Source organism: Syngnathus leptorhynchus, chromosome 16, assembly GCF_054491065.1.
Source record: "Syngnathus leptorhynchus isolate UIUO chromosome 16, UIUO_Slep, whole genome shotgun sequence".
NCBI classification, from domain to species: Eukaryota; Metazoa; Chordata; class Actinopteri; order Syngnathiformes; family Syngnathidae; genus Syngnathus; species Syngnathus leptorhynchus.
Genome location: NC_141210.1, coordinates 2,161,476 through 2,180,043, shown reverse-complemented (window position 1 = coordinate 2,180,043; position 18,568 = coordinate 2,161,476). Strand labels below are relative to the sequence as shown.

General features: G+C 39.6%; 2 protein-coding genes across 9 annotated transcripts in view; one reads left to right on the top strand and one right to left on the bottom strand.

Annotated features, from left to right (window-relative positions):
* plppr2a (phospholipid phosphatase related 2a) overlaps positions 1-18,568 on the top strand; it is a 52,785-nt gene that overhangs the window by 28,670 nt on the left and 5,547 nt on the right. For 4 of the 6 annotated variants that reach the window (XM_085934688.1, XM_085934691.1, XM_085934690.1 and 1 more), the window contains exons 3-4: positions 11,392-11,512; positions 16,659-16,847. In XM_085934688.1, the coding sequence (XP_085790814.1) occupies positions 11,444-11,512; positions 16,659-16,847 (258 nt within the window). In that variant the 5' untranslated portion in view covers positions 11,392-11,443. The remainder of the gene's footprint in view (positions 1-11,391; positions 11,513-16,658; positions 16,848-18,568) is intronic. The other 2 variants (XM_085934689.1, XM_085934695.1) reach the window with 2 other exon arrangements.
* Positions 582-18,542, bottom strand: LOC147043980 (uncharacterized). 3 transcript variants are annotated; one of them, XM_085934696.1, is made up of 4 exons: positions 18,401-18,542; positions 17,442-17,556; positions 2,306-2,379; positions 582-1,779 (listed from the first exon to the last, which is right to left on the bottom strand). In XM_085934696.1, the coding sequence occupies exons 3-4, from the start codon at positions 2,349-2,351 to the stop codon at positions 989-991; spliced, it is 837 nt and encodes a 278-aa protein (XP_085790822.1). In that variant the 5' UTR covers positions 2,352-2,379; positions 17,442-17,556; positions 18,401-18,542; the 3' UTR covers positions 582-988. The 3 variants fall into 3 exon arrangements, with proteins under 3 accessions (XP_085790822.1, XP_085790824.1, XP_085790823.1); XM_085934698.1 differs by lacking the exons at positions 17,442-17,556; positions 18,401-18,542 and adding an exon at positions 3,466-3,572; XM_085934697.1 differs by lacking the exons at positions 17,442-17,556; positions 18,401-18,542 and adding an exon at positions 3,466-3,537 and having other exon boundaries at positions 2,306-2,382.

Here is an 18,568-nt window from a genome sequence, read left to right as displayed (position 1 = left end):
GGAAAAAGTACAATTAAAAAAATTTAGCACCTTAATAATAATTAGCATTTCTGTTTCAGTGTTTGCACACATATTTAAAAAAATTCTCTTTTTTGTTTTCTTTTAATCTGAGGCTATATTTACACCTGCATTGAGAAGCTTTATATTTACGATGTAGTCGAGGATTATCAGCAGCAACAACTCCAGCAACGGAACATTAAATGAGCTTAACCTGTGTATCTCATATTCCTCTTTTGTACGGTGGATGTTATTTGATTAAATTATAGATTTTTCTCAAGACTTCATTTTAAACATGCTGTGTCAACATCCTGTGATCTGACCTTCGGCACATATTATGAATTTTTTTTTAAAATTTTGATAGCACTACAATCGTCAGGTTGCCCGTCATTCTAAATGTATACAAAAGTAAGAATCGGTTATTTTGCATTGAAGGAAAACTCACCTTCCAGTGGCACTGCTGTCATCTAGCACCAACCTCAAGGGAAATGTGAATGATCCAGATGATAATGCAGGGGATCTTCTTAGCATGTTCTAATCAAGTGAGTCACGCACGATGCCGATAAACAATCTCTCTCCAAGAGGCAGGACAGATTTATGTATATTATCTACCATAGGTATTTACAAATATACACAAATGGGTACAATAAAGAAAACCTGAACAAGAAATAATCGTAATTGCCATAACTAATATATTTGCACTACAAATAACTGTCAGATCCGTGTGTTTCTTTTTTTCCTCCATCCACAATGGAAAACATTTCTTTGATTACGAACAACTGATGACTTTGCAACCTATGTAGATTTGTCTGCCTTTCTCCTCTAGGGGGCGAAATATGCTTTTTAAAGAGAACTCCGTTACTGTCGGCTTGCGGCGTTAGAATGCTCAGAGTCAGATGGAGGGAACAGATGGGCAGAAAAGTCCATTGAATGTCAATTGAGATAACAGGAAAAAAAAAAAAATACACGTGTGATCAAATGAGCTCACGTCTTACATGACAGAGCAACACTGACAGCTCTTGTGCTTCGAAGGGCCTTTTCGCCCTTGGACGCTGGGTGAAGATGATTCCTTATTAGCATTATCTTCCTGTACTTGAGACCTTTGATCTTTTTCCTTCAGGGGAATGTCTTGATACATTTCATTTTCTTTTCCCGTCTCTTTATCGGCAACACTGTGTTCTTCTCCGTCCTCTGCGATGATCACTCTCTCAGCTATGAGCATGTCCGGCTTTTCTTGGATTGTGGTTGAATCGGTGTAGCCCAAGAACATAAGGGTGACTGGGCTTTCCTCCAAGTCGCAATCCTCCATGGTTACCTCCTTTCCCGTTGCGTCTGTAACCACCATCAGGTTTGGGTTTTCCTCAAATGTCATACTTTCACCGCTGACATCTGTTGTCATTTTATCTTCAGGGCTTGGAGGACTGTGGAAGTTCACGCGGTTTTCTTTTGAGTCTTGATTGACAGGCACCTGCATTTGTTTGACTGGAATTCCGTTGGCTTCTGCATTAAACATCACAGGCTGTGCTTCATTTGGGGTGACAGTGATTTCATCTAGCATCACTTGCATCCCAACACCGTCGACAATACTCAAAATCTGGCCGAGCTCTTCGCTTGAGGGATTACAACCTGACCCACCGACAGCATGGATGCTTTTTCGGCCGTCGTCAAAGACGGCGGTGGCTAGTGGACCACTGGCTGATGTGGACATGGGGGACACAGATTTAACAACTGTGGCTCCTGTCTTGGGGTCCCGTTCCACTTGGACTGTTAGCATTCCCAAAACTGCAGTACAAAAAAGAACGATTGTATTGTGCAATTGTATCATCAAAAGTGGTAGAATAAGTAGAAGAAAAAAAATATTACTAATTTGTATGCTTCTTTGGGTTGAGTGTGATTAGAAAGTTAAGGTGTCCTAGTTCACAGAGCTTTTGTGTAATGGTGGCTGTAACAATATTCAGTACAGTGTGGAACACTATGCAAAAAGTAGTTGTTTATTCTTTAAAGCACCACATCAGAACACCAAAACAATGAATAAAGCAGCTAAAAGTAGGCCAAATACAACAGCGCCATTGGTCCGACCATTTCCTTCATTCTCATTAAGTCGTACCCTGAAGGCTTCCCTTTAAAAGCATTAAATATAGGAAACATGTTTTTTTTTTATAATAACATATATTTTTTCTATTTTGCTACAATTGAGGATGGATCAAGTCATCTTCATTTCCAGCTGTATATGTTATTCAATTAAAATGCTGTGCATGGTTCGTAAGAATAATTTTAAATCAATCAATCAATCAATCAATAGTCTTACCTGAGCGGCCAGCCTCCCCACTTTCTTGAAATGTCCTTTGTGCCATGTGTAGGTATGATTGCCAACTTCTTTGTCTACTGAAACCAAGAAGACATTCTTTGTTATCATTTAGACCCATTAAAAGTGTGATTTTTTTCCCCCCCTTTATTATAGACCCCCATATTTTTTGCCAATACATAATTCATAATCTCATCATTAAAATGAAGTATGAAATTTTGTGTCATAGAATTGGTTCCATTCTGGGATTTGGGGCTCTCAGCAAATCCACTAATGAAATTCTTAAATGGCCTACTGCCACGCAGAGGGAGAATATAGAAGTGATCCCACCCCAATTGAAGTCCAACTGCTTCTTAGCTGTGACTCCATTCTGTCACCTTCATTTAAATTTCCATTCTTCAGGGAAAGTTATAGGAAACTATTATAGTAGGAGGGCTATTTATGAAGAGTCACGAAGGACTGACTTGGATCGTATAGGACATAACAATGCATTTTTGTTTTTGCCCGTACAAAAACAAAGAGTGTTTCAAGTTTAAAAATCAACAAATACTGTAAATACATCTAAGCCGTCAGCTATGTGCAGATATAGCACATTAGTGCGACATGCCATCAACTAAATATAACTTGGGACTAAACAGGGGTCTTAATGGACTTCCAAAAGCTCCACCCTGGACACTTGAGTAAGGTGTTGACTAACAGGCAGGCAGGCAGGCTTGGGGAAAGTCTTCAGATATGACATGGCATGTGGAGGGTGGGATGCAACTTTATCTGGAATCATGTGAAGATGAGGAATAACAAACTTGAAATCCAATACCACATCAATATGTCTACAGCATTAATTCAGTGTATTGACTGTATATTCAAAATACAAATGACAGGTATTCCAAAATCTTACCAATTGACCCATTATAAAATAAAATAAAATGACTTGAGTGACCATAATATTATATTCCACAAAATATCTGCTGAGGAGTGTCACTGAGATAACTTTGCAGTTAGAATTCTAAAAGTCCTAAATTACTTTTTGGGATGAACTGCACAGCTCCAACAAGAAGCAATGACAGTTACATGTACTTGCAAACCTTACTTTAATATATTACACACACTAAGAATGACTCAAACAAAACTGTACGTACTTTTTATGCAAACTTATAATGACTTACCCATCAATAAAAAAAAAAAAATCTTCTAAGTGCCTACTCCGAAGAAAAATATGTAAGATCCCACAAGTTGAATGTATCTATGAGACCGTTGAGTCTTACTACGGGACCGCCCCTTGACGACTTCCTTTGCACGAGGTGAAGCCGAAGGGGGTTGGGGGATATTTTTACGAGACGCAAACTGACGGATTAAAACGGGCAGATATAGCTGGCACAGTGCAGGGATGCCGATGGAAATAGTTCAATGACATAGCATGCATGCTGACACTCTTTCTGCACTGATAAGATAAACTGTAAACATGCTGCATCCCCCCCCCCAAAGTGACTCACTGCTGTTTGGACTTTTACCATGGTTAGTTTTACATAAAGAAGTCAAGCAGGGTCCCAAACAGACCCTGAAAACCTTTGACAGAGCACTGATTATTAAACAGAATATGAACTTCATCTTGGCATATTCACTTGAGGCACCACGGATCAAATGAGTCCAGTCTATTGAAGTGACATCCCAAAATGTTTGTACGCTCCACTTCTTTTGACATGAGGTGAAATTTGACATTGGGTGAGGCACACTCAAGTCGATTGTCAAAAGGGCTTCAAAGAAGGAACCAACGGGAGCTTTGTGAGAATGGATGGATTTCACGCTAAAAACTGTTAAAGTTGAAAAGAATGTTTTGGTTTGGTAATATTTCAGTGTGCTTGACTGTCGGAGAAGCTCGGCGCTAAATATGCTGAAACTTTTGCTACTACTACTCAGCCATTTGTTTACAGAGTGATACTGCAGGGGCATTCTATTGTTAGTTTGTTGGCAGGCAGCAGAAGAACAAACAGACGCATCTTGTGGCTCCTGGTTGTTTTGCCGCTATGAATTGATTTAGGAAATTTATAGCTCAGCACATGTCACATGTCTTTGACTTGGCTAGTGATTATGCTTTTGAGTACATTATTTAGATCAGCATCAAATACATTTGTTAAATGTTACCAAATTAATGAGTCACATTAATTATTTAGGCCATCAGTGAGCTGACAATATTTTAGTTTTTAAATGGTATGTCTTTTGAAGTTTTGGATTTTGCTACACTGCTTCACTAGCTTGTGATAAAGAATAAAAAAAAATAACCCACCAAAATAGAGAATAATAAATAAAATAAATATAAATAAAATAAAAAAAAAGAAACAACCTCATTTTATTTCTTCTTCTTATTTTTTATTATTTTCTTCTTATATTATCTTATTTGAAAGCTTATTTGAATCGTAGCATTTTGTTTTGGGGTTTCTGGTGTGAAGCTGTAGATAGATACACAGCACATTCCTCACATGTCTAACTTGCACCCTGAACCTCCTTCATGCCGTCATCCAGGCAATAAAATATCGGCCCACTTTAGCTGCACCTGTTTTCACAGTAGTGACCCCGAACTTTGTCAGATGTTTTCAGGCTGTAGACGTGGAGTTGCCAGGTATGAATAGCCAAGCATGAAAAGGATTTCTACTTCATTGGTTCATTTCAATGTAAAAAAAAAAAAAAAAAAGAGACAAGACGTTAAACAAGAATGAATCGCATAAAAGAAATTTACATGAAGGACGACATTGGAAATGCTTGTGATGTACCGCTGGGATGGATCCTTTACTGTTTGAAAATGATGAATACACTTATTAAGAAGGTCACTGACAACCCAGAAGGGAACTGCTATCTTCCCATTGCAGCCACTGCCACACATACTAACATGCACACGCACACACACTTATATACTAGCCCAGAGTGAATGCGATTATGATACAGTATGCCGCCTGGGGCTTAATGAGATGAGAAATGTTGATGTTCTTTTTGCACATCCCTATTCCTATAATGCCTGTAGAAGCAGGCTTAAATGAAAGACGTTAAAAAAAAAAAAAAACATCATTAGAGACACGGTTCTAGATAAATGGCCTGCTGTGAAAAAGAGCACTTGAAGTAATTCCACTAAATTGAATTTCATTAGGATTTACTTTACATTATGGGGATGCCCACGTTACATTATTACTGGAAGATCAAGTTGATGTTTTTTTTTTTTCTTCTTCATCCTGCAGCACACAGATTGTAAGGCACAGTTTGTGCGTGTTTGTGCCAAAGCCTGAATGTTGCCCGATGTCAGTGTAACTTTATCATTGAGTCAAATCAGCATCAAATGCAGATGGCTGCTTTGTGCTTCCTCGCCTCGTTTGTCACAGCAGCTCTGTCAAACACTTGTTAATTAGAAGGAGGCCGTGACTCGCTAAGTCTTTAACTCTTTCAAGCTCCTCTTTTAATATTTGGATTATTTATAGTAAGACTCCTATATGGCTTCTCTCCAGGTGCTGTAGCTTTATCACAGTGATTGCATATTTAATAATGGAGCGAGTGGACAATGTATCCATAAATGTGGATTTATGAGCCCCCCCCTCCCATTGGCCATATTGTTGCGAGACTCGCTCTCATAAACGCTCCGACGGAGTAATGAATCTGTACTTTGTAGCTTCATACATTATGCAGAGGAAAATCAAATCAAATAGCTTGGATCTTTGTCACAGCCTCTTTCTTCGAAAAATACCCCTCCCAACACATTTAGCTATTCTTTGTGAATCTCGTAATGACCCGAAAAATTTACTCGCGCCATTTCCGTTCGGCCCTCTGGGGTTTACTTTTCTCTGGCCGGATTGAGTCATCATTAGTCTTTGCCGTCTTCGGCCTATTTTTAACCACTTGAACTTTAACAGGGACAATGGTGTCCACAACGTTTGGATCAAACAGAGGTCAACAAATTATCGACATGAAAACATGAGGCCTTTTCAAACCTAATCATCGCTCTAAACAGGATACCTGTGCTCTTATTAAGTATGGATGTCAAACCCAAGGCCCAGGGGCCATATTCGGCCCACCAAATCATTTTAAGTGGCCCGCAAAGACAAATTTTGCATCAACTTCATTTTTTTTTAAAATAGAGATATAGTTAGCAATTATTTCTAATCTAATTTAACCATTTTTTTTTTCATGCAGGTTTGTTACTCATCACGATCATCCATCAAATTGAGCCTCACTGTCACATGCCCAAGCGTTCCTATGAAGTTGAATCTATTAACATTTCATTATCAAGTGAGTGGTGCTCGGCACTCATGTTCTCTGCTTCAGGACCCCATCTGGTGTGTTCACAATAACATGCATCATTTCCCTCTGCCTGAAGGCTTTATTGCAGGCCGACACGAGCGAGCGATGAGAAACTTCACTGGATCCCGTGTAAATGGCAAAGTGATATTTGCAAACTGTGGCTCAGGAAAAGAAATCACATGAGATGGAATTCATTTTCCAATCACAGTGAAAGAGAAGCGCACCTGCTCCGCACCCCTTTTTTTCCCCCCCATTTTGACATTTGGACTAGCTCACCCACATCTGTCTTGGGGACATTTCATCACTGCATGCACACATTAAAAAAAAAAAAATGCGGGAAACCAGATTGGAAATGCATTTTGTCTAGGTTTAAAAGGTTAAAAGGTCATAAAGTCTTTTGTTAAATTTACAGTAATTTACACAGACAAACAGTACAATATAAATACAAATAAATAGACCCGCTATAAAGCATCAATCAATAACAACCGATAATAAATAGTCAAATCTGCGCAAATCTAGATTGAAAAACAAGTCGCCGACCGCTCACTAACAAGAAAACCAACCTTTTTTTGTTAACACGTGGCAAATAAATAAAATAGAAATAATTTATGATAAGAAATCTATGCACATGATTTATAATAGGCTCAAGGTTGAATGGGATGGGTCCGAAAAACAGACAAAGGATTGTGTAGGAATGTCTTTCTTTTGTTGGGGAGCTGATTAATGAAATGGTGTTGCAGACCACAGCTGGAACCTTCAGCATAATGATCCTGGGCAGGAACGATTGAAGTGGAGGTGGTGTGTGTGTGTGTGTGTGTACGTGCTGGTGGGGGGGCTTCAAATTGCAATTGGGCGCTGATGTGGTCTCTTGGGATTGCTCGTATGACACAGTTCTCTCCCCTAAGGAATGTTTTTGTGTAGTTTTAAGTTTGCTGACTTTGTGGATTTCCACATTTAAATTGTGGTTAAAATGGTGAATGCCCAAGTGTAAATTTGTTGTAGATTTATCAAGTTGACCCAAATCTTGCACGAGTACCCATCTAATGTTGCGCTGACACTAAATCGATGATGTGAATAATTTAAACGCGACATGTTCAGTGGTGGTAATTTTGCCGTGAATACTTGGATTTGTGCATACATTGCATTTAACGGACTGTTATAGGATTCGTGGTTGTGCACAAATGAGCAAATTAATTCCAGTCGGTTTCTTTCTTTACTGCATTCAAAACCTCAATTTCAACGATATATATTCCCGTCTCTGGCTTTCACATCACATCCATTGCCATCCTATAAGAATAATGTAAGGATCTAAGTGTGTGGGGGGGGATGGACAGAGAAATGCAGCAGAATAAATGATCTGAAGAAGAGGGGACCCATGGGATAGCCATCCTTAATGCAGTAAACTACACATCAGGCCGATTTTTTTTCATTTCCACGATGCTGCAGTCATATATCTCATCTACCTTCATGACAATATTAGCCAGCCAACATTGCCCACTCAGTAGTGGAGGATGGGAAGTCATTTAACTGTAATGGCCAAAACCAGTAAATCAATAATAACTACGAAATGTGCTTGTTTCGATTCCTAATTATAATCTGTCTTTTTTTTATTTTTTTTTTAATTCCAATTCTTACAGGACACTGGTATTGAATGTTGTACTGCATTTGACTAACTTTCAATGCAAGCAGCTAAGATTGTTTATTTTGTTGAGTCATCACTAAACATTCAGACAATCTTATATTCCACACAATCAATGCTATTGTTTCCATATACACACTTGACTAATAATGCAACACATAATGGCTTCCATTGTTTATTTTATGAAGTTCATTAGGACACTTAGGAACGCGGCAAGTCAGCATAATAGTGTTGTGGATGGTAAACAAATGTTGCCTTACAAGTATAAAATGTCCTTTCTTAAATTATAAATTGGTGTTTACTGCTCTCCCTTAATGTTTCATCAAATATAATGTTGTGTGGATAGTGGCTATTATTATCTCTGAGTTCATGTAATATTTATGATGGCAAGCAACATGGAGGAGAGTAGACACACTTGAGGTTAACCTCGTGATTCATTTAGTGTACCCTAGAGTGTCGCTGATGGCGACTTCACCTGGACTGCAGCTAATGTGGCTGTGAAAGATGGCAAGTAACCCATCAAAGTTTCCCGGCAACCTGGGATCCCATGTGACCTAGTATTTTTTTTGTTTTTCTAGATTGGCTTCAACTCCCACAAATGGTGCATATGATGCATGAGTTTACATATTCTCAGATTGTGACTGTCATATTCACATTAGGCTATTCATTATTTATTAGAACCAATCTTTTTGATGTGCTTTCCCCTTCTTAGCCGTTCTAACGAGAAGGGGCGGATCGATAGCCACGTATTATTAACCCACATCCGGCATGAGCTCACTAGAGACACATCCCCCTAAAAAAAAAAAAATCTATTTTTTTTAAGATCTCCACCTCCTCTCTAATGTGCACCATCCCCTCCTACTTTGCACAAATGTTTTAGGGCAGGTTCACGTCCTCTTGGTTTCTCACGACATTCACTAAGAGGCGGAGGAAGGAAAGTAAGAGCGATGGGAGGAGGACAGAAAAGGTAGAGGGAGGAAGGATGGAGGGAGGGAGAGAGGGCGGAGAGCTGGACAGTGGAAGACGAGAGGAGTAGAGAGGGAACACAAGCAATGAATACAAATGAGCTGACACATATAATGCATTCCCTCCCTCTCTCTCTCTCGCTCTCTCTCTCAGTTTCACTCACATGCATCTTACTCCTTCACAGACATGCTTTCCTCCTCTCTCCATCTCTCCGTGCTCTGTAGCAACATCAGCCCAAATATTGCACAGGAGGGTCTTTCCGCCACTTTAGTCATTAGTCATCGGCGGTTTTGGGGTCAAGCTTATTAAAAGGATGGCGAGTCCGTGGACTGTGTGAGTGCAATCGTGCAAGGTTTGGGAGGCTGCTGCACGCCTGCTGCACGCCTCCTTCTCTTCATTTGCTTGTTTGAAGAGCGCCGGACTAGGAAAAGGGCAAGAAGCTTGAGGACGCGGCGAGAAATTTCTCACAGCACTTTGACATTCGATCAGATATGATCACCGTATAGGAATCTCTGGCGCCACGGCAACCGGCAGCCCAGCAACGAGGCACCAGAGGTAAGTCGGCGAGGAGGAGGAGGGTGGAGGAGGGGGGGGGGGCATGGATGGATGGCAGGATTTCCTCTTAAGAGCCATGATGCCTCTGGTGCTGGAGAGGCAGAACCTGCATATGCTTGAGAAGACACTCGTTTGCATATTCAGCACTTCTAGTGAGTAACTAGAGGATTTGTTTATTGCTGGGGGGGTTCTTCCTCTGATTCTTGAGTGTGTGTATGATATGATGGGAGGAGTGTCTCTGTGCTATCCAGCATTTTGCAGTGCTACTCCCCAAACAATGCCCAATTGTACAGCACAGTCTTAATCCTATTATACTTGTCCCTGAGTATCATTACGGTGTAGTTAGAGGATTTCCTTGCTGACTTAAAATGCTTTTGCTTATCCTTCTTGTGTGTGGCATGTGCGTACCTAAACAACAATATTTTCAGCACTTGTACAAGATGAGATTCAGCAGAAAAGCTGTGTGATGGTCCATCCCAAATATTACAAACATGATGCAGTGCAGTTATATCCAAAATAGTGTTAAATCATATTATTACACTTCTCTGAGTCATACCAAAAGTACTTTTGATACTGTGACAGTGTTTAACATTTAATATAAACACACTATAATGTAAAGATGTAGTCTGAAGGTAAAGGGGACAACATGCTCCTCTCTCGCTCTTGAATATTGAGGTTGTAGCATCGCTTGCTATGAAGTGCGCTCAAACGGAAGAATGACAGACAGTTGGCACTTTAATGCTGCATCACTGCACCCTCCCTCACTCATGTTATTGTTGCTCCATTGAGGATTCATGCTTAAAATGACATATGAAATATATGGCGAGGTTGGAATAGAAACAACTCCAAATGTGTGTCATGGCAGGATTTTGCTCAAATGTTGGTACTCTATGTGTCCTGGGGCATGATGATGGGACTGCAGAGCCAGAAGAGAGGGCATATGGCTGCCCTCATCGCTATGCTTTGACTGGAGTCCTTGGAGCAGCATGGGACACTCATGCCCATGCCCTCTGTGGTTTGCTTTGCTCTTGCTCAAAACACAATTTTCTAAGCATGGATGCAAAATACTGAAAATGTCCAAATTCATTGGGCCGTAACTCTCCAAGCCCCGCTCTGATAGACCTCAAATTTGGAATTTACTCTTATGCCGTGACTATCAATAAATCCACCGAGTTTTATTCAAAACAAAATCTGCTGTGGTCATTTAGCTGGGAAGCATTCACGAATCGATCGAAGCATTTGAAAGGTAAAACCAAACGACCACATGATGTGTAGGACATCCCAGAAGTCCACCGGGGCACCAGCTGGGAATCTATAAAGCGAATCCCCTGGCTAGGCATCCCACGACTCAGTACATTTTCATTTTAGAAGATCAAAGCTTCTCCTACTCATCTGTGGCCTCCCAAGCAGTCTTTCCCAAACCACAATTGCTGCCACCAACACATCCATGTTCTTTGTCGTTGTGTCGCCTCCCACACAGCAAGAGTAGGAGGAAATGTACACACGTAGCCGCCCGCCGCTTTCAAATGATCTCTCTAAAAGCAGTCTTAGTTTGCACATCGTATTGTTCCGAGGACTACTAAAAAAAAAAAAAAAAATACTCATGAATCATTGAGTCATGTTAGACTAACTTAATGTTCTTTACTTCCAGACCAGAAGGTTGAGAGCTGAGACGAGGAAGACTTAAACAAACACACAGAGGCATGGCATTGGAGGAGAAGCCTGGAGTGAAGAGCAGCAGCTCCATTGTCCCCTGTTTCCTGTTTGTTGAGGTAGGAAAGTGTTAAATATGCACTACATGTTTATTTATTCAAAATACAGAATTTTGCTATTCTATCTGAACTGGTCTGTCGGTATGTTAAGCAAACGGCTTGAAGAATTGATTGTGTCTCTCATCAATATTTCAAGATGGACTTTGGGACAGCTGAGCCAACATTTTGTCTGTCAACTCCACATCTCGCCTTGTTGCGATACCAGGGGGTTGCTGAGGTGTTCTTAAGTGTCTGCAGTTGTTTTGGAGCATGTTGAGTTTTTTTTTTTTTTTTCCCCCCCCAGCATATTTGTGGAATATATGATTGATGGAGGTGGTTGTTAGATGTTGCAGTGCAAGACAGAAATGATTTCCAGCGGCTGTTCTGTTTTATACAAATGTCTTAGCGCTGCAAAAATGAAATAATAACAATAGTATACCATTAGAATGAAAATAACATAATAAAATCAATATTTACAGCTAAAAATATTACATGAATTGTCCCGCTAGCTGGTGCCCTCATATTTACTTTTGTATTAAGACCAGAGTCACTATACAGTATATCTCAAGAATCAACAATTATACATATTTGTATTTTTTTTTTCCCTGTAATATATTTCTATTTTTATAACCTTGGCTCATTTTTAAGACTTGGCCACTGAATGGAAGTGGCCTTTACCTTTACCTGCCAACCTCCATCCACTCTCAAAGAGCAGCAGTGATGTAGCACAGGGAACACTGCTCCCCCCGGCCGGGCTCTCTATTAGACAGCACTCTGCCATGTGCCTCCTCTCCCACTCATAATCTCCTCAGGTCCCACGGAGTCACTTCCCTTGCCTATATGTGTCTGTGTTAGCGTAGAGTATATTAAAGACTGAGGTGGAGACATCGCAGAAGAAATTAACGCTTACACCTCGGCGTGTTATAAATAGAATAGAAATAAAGAGTCCACCCCTCGTGTTACTTTGGAGAGATAGATGACAGGGACAAGAATCCAAAGCAAGCCAAAATGACCTGTGGGGTTTTTTTTCTTTTTTTTTTTGCACCCACACCTTCAGTAACCATCAGTGGTTACCATAGAAACAGATCAGTTTGACTCAGTTGTTTTTTCGTGAATCCTGTGTGACCTTAAATGGCAAGTCACAACCTTTCGCATCAGTGTTACCTACTCAGCCATCTTTTTCTGCTTGTCTTCTCAATTTTGCCTTTGGACTCTCTGATTCTTTGCTTGTGTGTCATCACGGGAGATTTGGGAGGCTTAAAGAAAAACAATGGACAGCAGCACAAATATTCAGCCGTAGACCAGTGAAAATGACTATAATTGGGATTTTTCAGGAAAATGTGCCTTGGAAGTCATACAAACACATTCCAAAACCTTTATGTGTACTTGATGTTTATTTATTTATTATTATTTAATATATTTTTTTAAATACCCACAAGTTGGAAAACTCATTCAATATAATCAGTCACTAAATTGATAACATGCCCAACATGCCCTCACTCTCCTCTCAGTTGTCATGGTAACAAAGTCTGCATCCTCATGATGACTAATGCCCCCCCCCCAAAAAAAACCATGCCAAAGTAGTCCAAAATATCAACCAGAGTGGATACAAAATACGCTGCTAAGTCTCATCCATACCATACTGTATGTATTCCAACAGAAGAATGTCTGAGAACTTTTATTACGGCACATGGGAATTCTTTTAAGCTAAACTTTAAATGATTAAAGTAGGAGTACTTACGTCTCCCAATGAATATTAATGTTCTGTAGCCGATCAGTTTGTAAATAAGCACCGTCACTCTTTTACAGCTTTATTAGTTTGTATATTAATGGTGGGCTAAAAGTCCAATAAATGCGTTCAAAGGCTAAATCAGCTACTAATCCAATAAAAAGTATTTTCTATCCCCCAAAAACGTTTTCATGTTTTTAATGGGCTTGTCCATTCTGCAATAAAGGGAGAGTAAAAAAAAGAAACTAATCAAGCTCAGATACCACAAACAATATTTGACTGTATTGCATAAACCCAAATGTGACGTAAGCAAATTGAAATTTGGAGGAAGGCAAATGAATGTGAAAACATGAGTGTAATTCTACCACTAGAGGGCACTGCTGCTATATGACAGACGCCTGATGCGTTCAAGTCAAACAAATGCAGTTTTCTATAATGTGAAACTAAATATATAAAAAGTCATAGCGCCATGATGCATTTTGAGTATACAAGAATATTATTTTTAAAGGGCCAGTGTCATGCACCGTAAAACATGAACATGATGCAAAGTTGCCATCTTTGACTTTCTCACTATAAATAGATGCTTATAAATAATGCTTTCCTCCTGCCAGAGGACGTCACCCCATTTTGCCAACAAAAACAACACAATCAAACACATTCATATGTCTTGTAATATAAAATTTTTAAATCAACCACCTTTGTTATTTTGTAGAATTTTTTTTTTTATATAATCCATATAATCTTATATTCTTCTCTGGATGTCAAAATCAAGCCGAAAAAGAAAAAGCAAACCAGTTCATCTTTTGATATCGTCTCAACTGAGGTCTTCTGATATAACATCTCACATTGCATGATGGGCTTCTGTGAGACTTTGACAAAAAAATCCAGGAAATCTAAATTATATATTAATAAAATATATTATAAATTAATATTATGAATTTAAAGCATTGCACTTCACTCCAATACAATGCATTTTAATGACCACACAGCAATCAAATATTTTTTTTTCTCACAAATAGATCTATTGCAATGCTTTAATTACTCTGGCCTATAAAACACAATTTTCTCAGCAGGAGAGGTGCGATACTGTGCTGCATTATCCATTAAAAGATAATTGTAAGCTAGTGTGCATGATGTCTGGCAGAAGATGACACGAGAGAGAAAGGAGAGGTGCTTTTGAAATGGGGAAAGTAGGCTGGCTCGTAGGATGATTAAAGCGATTATCTCCTTTCTGCCGTTCCCGTCGGAGTTCCCTTCAGCGTTCACAAATGCTACACTCTTTCCAGTGCAGGTTCATATTTTCAACTGCTCCGATAAATTCATTGGGCCTTATTTTGGTAGACAGGCATAAGTTCATTTTGCTGCCACCTATGGGTATTAGAAGATTGATAAATATTCAACTGAATCATCAAATTCAATTTCTTTCTCATGGCATACAAAGAGATTAAATGCAGCATTTCCTTTTAAATCTTAGAAATAAAGAAACAGCTTATATGGATGGAACTCATTTTGTACGATGGCGACCTCACACAAATATGGCTCCTAAAAATACCTGGGTGACTTTGCCATAGTTATCACTTCACTTATTTCCCCAGTTTATTCAACATCTGTCAGCAGGGAGTCTTTCATATATTTGAAGTGACAAATTGGCCTTCAGTGCAAGCTGACGAGCTTGTCCGGCTCCCGCTGAGAAGCTCTAATTAGCACTGACCGCCTGTCAGTATTTTCCTCACGCAAGGTAACCTATATCTCGATGACAGGAATATTTCTTTCAGAAGATGTGTTGTGACATAACTGCGCTTTGATTAAATCGTGGGAAGAGACACAAAAGAATAGAAGAGGTTTTGGAATATCAAAGTGGGAGCATGATGTGTGGGTAGGTTTGGTGTGCTGGCGATATTTTGGTGAGTGGGTTTTTTTTTCTTTTTTTTTTTGGAGAAGGTCAGAGTGTGGAATACAAAGATAGTGGCTCACTATAAAATAGTAGATGGATCAAAACTCTTTGTGGAATGACAGAAAGTTTTTAATATGGTTGTAATTATGAGTGCTAGTTTGTTATTTCTTGATTGCTCCTCCAAATTATTGTTTTTATTTTTTATCATTTCAAATTATTCACTAGATTTTTTTTTTACTCTCTTCGGGCCAAGAAAATGAAAACAATAACCAAATGTTGTTTTTTTTAAAACTCAGACAAACAGTTCTTCATTTCTTGCGGCTGCAACAAATAGTCAAGCTTTAGTCTCTAACAAGCATAAAATTAGAAGAAAGTCAATTTTCCTTGCCCCTTCCTCCTTTCTATTGTCTTTTTTTTTTTATTTTTTTTATCCAATTCCGCTTGATCCCCTCCGATTTACTGCTTGAGCTTCTCCCTCTATTTTGTAAGCCCTGTCACGCAGGTGCAGTGTTGCGTGTTTGTATAGTGGCCCTCTTAATGGAAAGCATGTGTATGAGTGTAAAAGCCTTCCTTCTCCTGGTCTCTCTGGTCTGAATCCTCCATCCATGGAACACAAAACTACTCTTAGATTACACAACTTTAGCAGCAGCAGCCTGCAAGGACATTATTTGACCTCCATGGAGAGACAAAAAGGAATAAAACCAGAAAGCATGTTACGTCTGTTAATTCAAGGCATAAATCAGATTTTTATCATTTATCAAGGTCATAGAAAACAAAAATCCATGTCTGTCAAGAAAAAAAGTCATTTGGACACCATGTTTGTGTTTTCAGGTTGGAAATAAGCGGGAGAGTGCTGGTATTTATTTGAAATGCTGCCGTGACCTCTGATGTTTCTTTCTTATGCCATTGCTGTTTTTCTACCTTGGACCTGAAAGAAAAAAAAAGTGTCTTGATAGCCCTGCTGTTATCTCCCACTCGTCTACTGTAATTTTGAGACTATACTATAGTAGACGGTACAGAAAAAATAAAACAGACTGTGGGGGGGGGGAATATGAGGCATGTAGAAGATGTGCATGATTTGCAACTTAGGCTCATTTGATTGAAAATTACATTCAAAAACAATCACTAACATCGTTTGGTTTTTGTTTTCATGGTGATAACCGTCCATTTTTATTTTGTTTCCATATTAGTAGGAGTGACAGTGCCTACATATTAGTAATCATGCATGTTAGCTTATCTGCTCTCTGGCTCTTTAATTCCACTTTAGTTTCACTTTGTTCCCATTTTTCCACCCTAAAGAGGGGGAGAGAAAAATTCCAGCACTTTCATGTCCTTATCTTTTCATGTGTGCCCTCTCTCGCTCTCTTTCTTGTCGGCTTCTAATCTGGATCCCGAAATCTCACTCTGTCTGATATTTTCCAAAGCATCTCCTCATCGCCAACGAGAGCCGGCCAGCTTCCTCTCCTCCCTCCCCCTGCTGCACCTCTTCTCACTCTCTTCTCATCCTCTCATTTCCTAACCGAGGGATAATGTTCTATTTCCAGCTGGTGATCATGGCTGGGACGGTTCTCCTGGCTTACTACTTTGAGTTCACCGACACCTTCCCCGTGCACATCCAAGGGTTCTTCTGTTATGACAAAACCTTCTCCAAGCCTTACCCTGGACCAGAAACTACCAGCAAGATCCCCCCTGTCCTCATCTACTCGCTTGTCACTGCCATTCCCACCCTCACGGTAAGAGTTTTATTTATCTATTTATTGGTGTTTGAGAAAAAGCAAAAATCAGAAAGTGGGTATGAATTTGTGAAAAAAATATGAAGGATTTCTGCTATTTGAGCAGATTGGTGAACTGCATGGAGGGGGGGACACCCTTAAACCTGACAAGAAGGTGTGTGTGTGTGCGCGTGATGTTGTTACAAAAAGAAAATTGAAGAGCCAAAGTCAGTGAGTGCATTGTTATCGTGGCCCGCAGTGGGAAGAAAAAAAAAACCTCTCTGGGTGGGCCTTGAAAAGCGACAATTTACACAATGGAAAGCAATTTAGAGGGAGTGCATGCGCTCTGAGAAGAACAGTTTAGTTCCAAGCAAGACGCTAAGTGTGAAGCAAAATGGCCTATAATACAAGATGACATGATTGACTACAGGCTTTTCTTTTCAGACAATGATATATTTTCAAACTTTTGTCACTTTCTTCAAACTGTGCAATGGATGCTTATATATGAGCCTGATTTAGGAGTGCTTAGCACATCCATCTCATCGTTTTTAAGCCATATCGAAAAAATAGATCTTCAAATGTCCATATGTGACACCATAAAAAATACTGACCTACCTCGTAGTTGAGCAGAGTGCAAAAATGATCTCGGGTCAAAGGCACAGATGGCAATTGTGGGGCTACGTGGTGGGAGATGGCACAGATTGTTGTGACTGGGTTGGATTGAGGTTATCTTTCAAAATGAGACAATATTCAGTGTGATTAGAATTTTAAAAAAATCAAAATAAATAAGATACTTTGCTGTATCTCCTCCATGCCTGAATATTGGTCCTTTGCTATTAATACTCATCGCAATAAAAAAGATGGACAGATTCCAACATTTCATTTAAATTTCAGAACTCATTTTGGTCACCAGTCATTATTCCATTTTGATCCATATGAGTGAGCCAACTTCATCCCGTGTACCAATTTCTTGGTGGACCGAGCCAGCGCCGGGTCTGCATGGACTCAATGGATTAGGTGGCAAACAGTGTGAGTCGAAAGCGTGCTCATGCCTTTCTCTTGCTGATCAGTAGATGTTATTTCAAAAGTGAAGCAACTTTTAACAAGTTGTGCCTTCTTTTTTGGCACTTGCAATTGTTGAGTGCAAAATAGAGATCAACTCCACCACTTCTACCCATTTATTTTCTTGACTTTAATGAGTTAATGCAGTCTAGAGATGCCATTGTTTACTTATTTATATGTGGCAGGGCCGGCCCTAGACCAGATAATGGGCAATGGCGACTCCTCCGACCCCCCCCTCTAAAAAAAAATGGGCTAACCCATCTGAACACATACATTTAGCCTTTTTTGTTTATTTCTTTCTTTATTACTCTAAGTCAGTGCTTCTCAATTGCTCAGATGCTAGCATGCTACATTTACATATTGCCAACATGAGTCAAGACAGTGAATGAAAGGCATGAGATCTTGCCCGAATTGTACTCCATGCTTCCTATCAGGCCTGCCACCCACTGCTGGATGGCTTTGCCTGAGGCTACGTGCTCAAGAGGGTTTGTTCAAAAGTGATAGCACACTACCTTGATTAGCATAGATATTCCAGTGCGCATAGCGAGCACCCCAGTGGACATTATGCTGTCTTTAAATGACCCCCTTCAGTTGATATTCCAAATGTGACATTGCCCTTAATAGCTCTGACTTGATTCAACAGATCAAATCTCGCCCTTCAGTTTTAATTTAGTGCATGT

Excerpts from the sequence above, each read along its gene's own strand:
- LOC147043980 (XM_085934696.1), bottom strand. The coding sequence starts at position 2,351 with ATGGCACAAAGGACATTTCAAGAAAGTGGGGAGGCTGGCCGCTCAG. Across the intron at positions 1,780-2,305 it reads TGGGGAGGCTGGCCGCTCAG|TTTTGGGAATGCTAACAGTC; the intron begins GTAAGACTATTG and ends TTTGTACTGCAG.